The 7,104-nt window shown below is 40.1% G+C and overlaps 2 protein-coding genes across 2 annotated transcripts in view; one reads left to right on the top strand and one right to left on the bottom strand.

Moving 5' to 3' along the window:
• The first annotated feature begins 2,295 nt into the window (after positions 1-2,295).
• Positions 2,296-6,668, top strand: ddit3 (DNA-damage-inducible transcript 3). Its single transcript, XM_039796728.1, has 4 exons — positions 2,296-2,442; positions 3,913-3,974; positions 4,449-4,657; positions 4,872-6,668. Exons 3-4 carry the CDS (start codon positions 4,502-4,504, stop codon positions 5,646-5,648), a joined length of 933 nt encoding a protein of 310 aa, XP_039652662.1. The 5' UTR covers positions 2,296-2,442; positions 3,913-3,974; positions 4,449-4,501; the 3' UTR covers positions 5,649-6,668.
• A 101-nt stretch (positions 6,669-6,769) lies between these two features.
• mars1 (methionyl-tRNA synthetase 1) overlaps positions 6,770-7,104 on the bottom strand; it is a 19,456-nt gene continuing 19,121 nt past the window's right edge. Inside the window, exon 22 of the mRNA XM_039796719.1 lies at positions 6,770-7,104. This exon is cut by the window's right edge and continues 263 nt beyond it. The gene's annotated coding sequence lies outside the window, so the exon portion shown is untranslated.

Below are 7,104 nucleotides of genomic sequence, written 5' to 3' on the forward strand. Positions count from 1 at the left end.
TAGGAGCGCTTCTTTGAAACTCTGTCAGCTCAGTGGCATACGATAATAACAGAAAAGATGGAACATAATATATCTTTAATCATAACATCATGTGTCTTTATTTTAGTTGTTGTTGTTTTTATTATAGAGGGTGTCAATCAATCGGGAAACAGGGACCGTCATCGTCAGGCTAGGTTGAAAACCAGAAAAAGAGGCACCCTACATACATCTGGGGTTGTAAACAGTTTTAGAATGAATACAACACAGACGAAGGGACTGACAAAATAAACAGACGGCAGGGGTGGAGAGGGAGGGGAGCAGAGAAAGTATGCTGAACTACTCAGCAACAGCCACTCAAGTCGTGACGTGTTCACGGTGCTTCCTGCAGCGCTTTAACCCGGTCCTAGAGACAGTATTTGAGCTTTCTATTCGCTACTTGGCGCTGTTGCTATGGGGCTGTGCATGTTGAGCCGTGCGCGCTGCACCGTGCATGGAAAACAGTTTGTGTGTGCTGAGTTTGGGATTAGGGCAGAAAGTGTCAGGAGCGGGCTGAACATCCCCGCAACATGATGAAACGTGCTTTTATTTTGTTGTCACTTTTTGTTGTTGTTGTTGTCATCGTTGTTTACCTTATTAATGGGTCGTCACCCAACACTGTAACTATAAAAGGATAACATGTACGGTCTGGCTTCTCGTCTAAAACCGTGACCTTGTTGAACTTTGCAGTTTTAATCTCAGATTTTATCACTATACATTTTTTTAAAGAGTTGTATTGTAGGTGTCAGTTTATTTGACTTGATCACTTCTATGTTCGTAAACGGATTTAGGTTGACAATATCTCTCATGAGCTATTGAGTAGCCTATTGTGTATGTAAACAGATAACAGTGAGTCTATGAGTGCGACTTCTTCAACAACGCTTCAATATCTATCTAGAAACACAATCATAGGTTTATAGTGACTTTATCGATTCTGTGGGGTCACAAAGCTGTGTTAGTGTAAACCTTCTAAATAGACACAATAGGGACTAAAGTTGATCAATGTGAATTATATTATATTAAAACTAACATTGTAATAGGAACCTACCCCCAATATCTGTTATAAACACCATGTTGCATATCGTGTCGATGTTGCTCAGTGGTGTTTTTGAGCGTTTTTACCAGCTATAATCTATCACAACACTGCTATGAAATTATTGTTTTGGAGTGATGTGTCATATCCTGTATTAATAGTGTAAAACAAAATGCAACCTTGTATGAGTAATTTAATCGGAGCCAAATAAAATCATATATAATGAAAGTGATAAAAAATCAGAAACAAAAACAAAGGCAAAAACAGGCATCAAAAGTTTTTTTTATTTATTTTTTTTCACGGAAGAATGCCGCTGAATTGCATCACCAAAAGGGGGACAGTCTGCTGTTGGATCACACCCAGCACCGCTCAGCTCGCGCCACATACGCTCCATCGGCCGGCCGTGTGTTTTGATATCTCGCGGAGCTGCAGCAGAGCGCGCGGTATGAAATGAATGAGAATACGACACCATGTGTGCTCAGAGTCCGGTCTGCGGCATATTACAAATACCTGAAAAGTAGGCTAAAAGACACGTGTCTTCCAGAATCACACTGGCCCGGTAGAAAAGTGTGGTTTCAAGGGGAGGGCCGGTAAATACAGGTTATTATTGTTCCCCTCTCGTGGCTTATGGAGGGGGGGTGTGCAATGGCAGTCACTGACAAATTTAAGACAAGCACCTGTAATCAAAAGTCTGTTGAAAACAAGCGAGTGGCAATACAATGAATAGGCTACAAAAACAGAAAGAAAGCGCTAAATGGATTTTTTTTTTTAATACGATAAAATAATTGGTGGAAAAATCGATTAAGCTTTTGTGTTCCGGAAACAAACAATTCTTCGACATTAGATATCCATGCATATATGTATATTTTTAGATTTTAGTTAGAGCCAACACTGTTTAATAAAACATGTTCTGATTCTGCTGGTGTTATCCCCAGCTAGAAATTGGTTGCCAAGCATTGCATCATTCCTTTCATGTGACTCCCATACGCCCCAAATTCGTCCTGGCCGTCTTATGACTGCATCACAATTGCTGCTCGTACAAACTATACAGGCTAGCGAGAAAACCAGCAGCTGAGACGACACCAGAACCCGCCTCGGTGCTGATAACGGGTCACCCTATTGGATGTCGTTAAGGAAAATATCTTAACTCCGCTCTTCTGATTGGTACGCTGAGACGTCAGTTGTCGCCCGAAGATAGGTTGTGATGGATCTACCTTCCCATGCATAGTTCGGTTGGCCTCTCTCTCAATATAAACACCGCCGGGAGTTTCCGAAGAATCACATTCAGCTGTCAAGACTGAACAATGGTTAACATGAGCTATCACCAATTTTTACTAAAATATCCACATTCGAGTTCAAGACAGTCGAGAAGGCGAGCGAATAAAAGAAAAAGGGTAAGTGCTTCTTAATAGTTTGGCTACTAGTAAGCAGAGGTTTTTTTTCAGTCTTTCGGGGAGTAATGGCTACTTAACTTCCAAGTGGTCTAACGTTAGTCCACTGGAAAGAAAAAAACATGTTTTGGCAGATATCCCAGTGCCATTTTTAGAATAACAGTTGTCTTAATCCATCACAATTTACATGGAGTTGTTTTTATGTGCTGTCTGCCTACTGTCTGACAAGTTGTCGAAGCTCGCACGGACATAAAAGTTTTTTTAGAAGGGGTTTGACCATGAAGTGTGCCAAACGTTTTACAATTATTTTGTGTATTTTGTAGCTACGACATCATATAGCCTACGTTTGTTTTTTAGTAAGTGTCATTTCATTTGAATAGAATAAATAAGATATTAGCCTATCCGTCTGACAGTTATTGGTGGCCCGTTGATTAACAGAACGACTTTTATTTTTGACAGCTAGCTAGGCTATTTGTTTTTCCCACTTTTAACAAACCCCTTTATTGTAAATGTTAACCACTCACTGCATAGATGTTTATATTGTTTTGTCTTTTTTTTTTCCGAACCCACTCTTTTCCTTTCTTCGTACGTTTCCTTTTGTTTCGCCCATTCCTCCTGCTGGACTTACATTTCCATGACGTAATTGTCTGGCTTACAGTGGACATGCAGCCCAACTAAAGAAGAAAATATTACAATTTAGAATATAAAATAATTATATGAGAAAATAATAATTTGAACGTTTTTATTTACCAAACCAGCATTTTCATTTCAACGCTCACACAGAAAGTGTAATTTGACATCAAGTTAAAGAGGATTTCTTTATTCTCTATCACATTCTCTGTCATTTATTTATTCACGTCTCTGCCAACGCTACATTTATGTAAGAATGTTTTAATTTTTTTTCTATTTGCACATTAAAAAGGGGAAAAGCGGAAATAATTATTTAAATTAAATTCTTAGGTAACGAGCTTTGTCTACAATGATCATAGTTATTATGATGGCTTTTGTTTAGTAATTTTTGGTTTGGACAGTTTTAAGTAATTAATAAAAGCAGAAGACGTGACTGTCAGGCCGTGGGAGACCAATGTAAGGATCTACTCGTTTAAATCACCTTGTTTATCGATCTCAACGTGTTGTGAGGACCGTAGAAGACAGGGGGCGCAGTAGAGAACATTTTAGTCTTTGTTTACAAGAATGAAGTAACAGGAATTTTATTTACTCCATCCTTGCTGATCATTTCAACAATCATTGACGAGTTATTTGTTTTATCATTATTTAAATGTTTACTCATTTTCCAAAGCGGCCATCAATGTTTAATTTAGGGCACATTTTGTCCCCTCACTAAGCTTGCTCTGTATTTGTGCCAATCATCACTTTGATTCTGAAATCTCAGCAAATTTCAGCAGAAAGAAGAAACATTTTTCACATTTTTTAAGACTAACCTACCAAATGCTTTTCTTTTTTTTCTTTCAGAATTGTTGGGATAAGCTAGATCCAACAAATTGGCAGACTTGATTAACAGAGACTTTCTAAAGGTAAATTCTCATATTTGACATTCTGAATGCTGCATGTTTGTGAAGTTAAGATTTTGATTTAATCGGTTTGTTAATTTTAATATAAACCTAATGAAACTATTCAACTACATATTTTGAATCTTCAAATTCATCTTAATCAGCAATTTTAGTGCAGTACTGTCATTCCCTCACTTAGTGTCACTGTTATTCTATTTCCCAATTAAGGGGAATTACACAATACACTGTACTTTGGTCTAGTTTTCTTTCTTATGGTGTAAATTATTATATAGATAAGGTCTTCTTGCAGTATTCTCAGTAATGATACACGCCATCCTTTATCACTGTATACCTACATACTAAAACTCAACCAGTTGCAGAACGGTAAAAAACGAAGAAGGTGGAGTTTCTGTGACGTCAGCCATCTAACGTGCTGCACTCTTCCCTTTATCTCCCTCGTTCTCCCATCCCTCCTGTGTCTGGCCACCCCTCCCTCAGGTCCAGTGTGAACCGTGTGGCCGAGTACCTGTGTGTTGCGACTGACTGGCGAGATGACTGCCGAGTGGCTACACCTGCCCCCGCCGTACACCCCTGGCGTGGGGCCGCTGTGTGGTGCAGAGCTGGAGGCGTGGTATGAGGACCTGCAGGATATTCTGGGCTCCGACACGGGAGGGGCAAAACTGGCACGTGCCCCCACATGCACCGAGGTCAGTAGCTTGAAGAATGAAATGGCTATCACACCCACAATGAGTGTGAGTGTTTTTTGTCCATTGTATTTTCGTTAATATTTCCCTTTTTTTTTTTTTTGGTGTGTTTTACAGATTTGTGAAACAATTCCATTCACATACCAAGTAATGTGAAATGTACTCTGATATTTGACATGTTTTGGCAGGTGTTGACATTTCCGTTTTGCATTTGTAGAAAGAGCCAGAGTTTCTGGATGTTCTGGAGAGTTGTTCTCTGACGTGGCTGACGGACGGAGGCCAGACGAGGGGCGAGAGTGTCCAGAGGGCAACAGAGGGAATCCAAAACGCCCAGCCTCTGCATCACACCTCATCATCATCCTCCTCTTCTTCCTCCTCCTGTATGAGTCCAGCTGTTGCAGAAGAGCAGCGGGCGGAGGCTGACAGTGGGAGAAGTGGAGATAACTTGGCAGGAGGCGGCAGTGATCTGCTGCCTCCTGAGTTTTTCGAGTTGCTGAGTGAAGGAGGAGTGGGAATGGTGGATCCGAGCGGAGCGGTGATCAGCGGTGGCTATTATTACCACCACCATCAACACCACCAAGCTAATAATGTCCATCCTGCGTCTCCCTCAGCCAGCGAGGAGGAACTGCCCTGTGTCCCCGATTCTCCATCCTGCTCCTCCTCAGCCTCCCAGTCGCCATCTCAAAATTGTTCTTCTCCCTCCTCACCTGTCTCTTCTCCCTCTGTCTACCCGTCCTCTTGCCTGGGAAAACGCAAGAGGACCACCAGCGAGAGGGCCAACAGTGCCTTGTCCTCTTTTGCCTCCTCCACGCAGCACACATCCTCATCATCTGCCAAAAAGAGTCGCAAAGAAAGAGAGCAGGAGAACGAGAGGAAGGTACAGGAGCTGACGGAGCAGAACGAGCGCTTGAAAGCGGAGATTGAAAGGCTGGGAGAGGAGGTACAGAGGACACGTAGAGCTCTGATAGAGAGACTAGTCAACACCAGGAAATGAGAAAATAAAAATCAAAGACAGGATAAAAGTCAGGAATAAATGACAGGTCCGACAGAATTGGAATAAGCAGTGGTGGGGAAAGGCGTAATATGGTGGTCATGAAATGCCTCTTAGACAGAAAAGGATGGAAACCAAAGATTTATCTTATAAAGAAGAGGATTTTCTGAAAACTCAGAGCTTAAAATGGCCAGAAATAGGAAAGTGATGAAAGAGAAAAGGCATAGAGAGAAGGGGCTGCAACAGCAATGCGGCAAATAAAAAGACACAGCATGTATAAAGGAAAAGCAAGAACAGACAGCTCTAAGTGCAAATGGTTTTGATGAATGTTTGTCATTTAAAGAATACCTAAGTTTAATCAAACAGGATGGCAGAAATAACAGTTGAATGAGCATTTAATGACTTGTATGTTGGAAAGAAAGGAACTAAATCCAGAGAGTGCATTTCATTGTCATCCGTTCCCACCATTTTGCAATAATTGTAACTCCTACGTTAAGGGCTGCAATTTGGCTAGCAGAGATTACTTGCACCAATTTGTGGAGAATTTAGGAGCTCAGGAAAAGTCTGAAAGTGCCCAGTGCAGTGTGAGTATGAGAGAATGTTTGTTTTTGTTTTTTTGGGAGAGAATTCATAATCTTTCTTACTTTTTATAACCCATGGCTTGTGTGTATGTGTATTTTAGATACAGTAAGTAGGACCCGGCTATACTTTCAAAGCTGACCTTTTGTATCAATTCTATCAATATGGGAATATGTGGAAGAAATACCACACATTGTTTTACTCTGATTTACTATTTTTATATAACGCTGTAATATATCTATATACACAATACTGTATTGGCTTGTACTGTAAAATGCCAACATATCCAGTTATTTTCTCATTGCAGTCACATGAATTGTTAATCGTAGAATAATATGCATGGCTTTTATCATTAAGGGCATCAAATACATGTATTTTACCATACCATTTATTTTATCCTTCATCGTAATCTAAAATTTGCAATAAAAGAAAAAATGTGCCGTTTTTCGTGTCATGTATGGTTTATTTGTTTGCCTTTTTAATGTTCAGTGTATGAATGGAAATCGTGTAAACTAGAGGTAATTAGAAAGAGGGAGAGTAAAGACCATTTTTAGCTGAACTTAATCAATTTATTTTCTGGATCCAAAAAAGGTATTTGTAACAAATGGAATAAAACAATTTTCCAGCGGATATAAAAAAAAACATCTTTAAAATGCGCAACACACCCTCCTAACGCTGACTTTATCACAGGGAGAGTATAAAATCAGTTTCTTTTGGTGTAGGGATTTGGAAAAATCCCCCATTCTGTTGCTGTATTCATTTGACTCTCTCTTTGTGTGTTTTTATTTCCCCGTCGGCCTATCCTGCATTTCATTAGTCCTCAGTGCCAATACCACATTGTCTTAGATCCTGTCACGGCTTTGCCTTAAGCTAATACCCT

This window comes from Perca fluviatilis, chromosome 4 (genome assembly GCF_010015445.1).
Source record: "Perca fluviatilis chromosome 4, GENO_Pfluv_1.0, whole genome shotgun sequence".
Taxonomy (NCBI): domain Eukaryota; kingdom Metazoa; phylum Chordata; class Actinopteri; order Perciformes; family Percidae; genus Perca; species Perca fluviatilis.

Bases quoted from the DNA above. Each gene is read 5' to 3' on its own strand.
- ddit3 (XM_039796728.1), top strand. From the start codon at position 4,502: ATGACTGCCGAGTGGCTACACCTGCCCCCGCCGTACACCCCTGGCGTG. The intron at 4,658-4,871 runs GTCAGTAGCTTG...TTGCATTTGTAG, and splicing joins GTGCCCCCACATGCACCGAG to AAAGAGCCAGAGTTTCTGGA.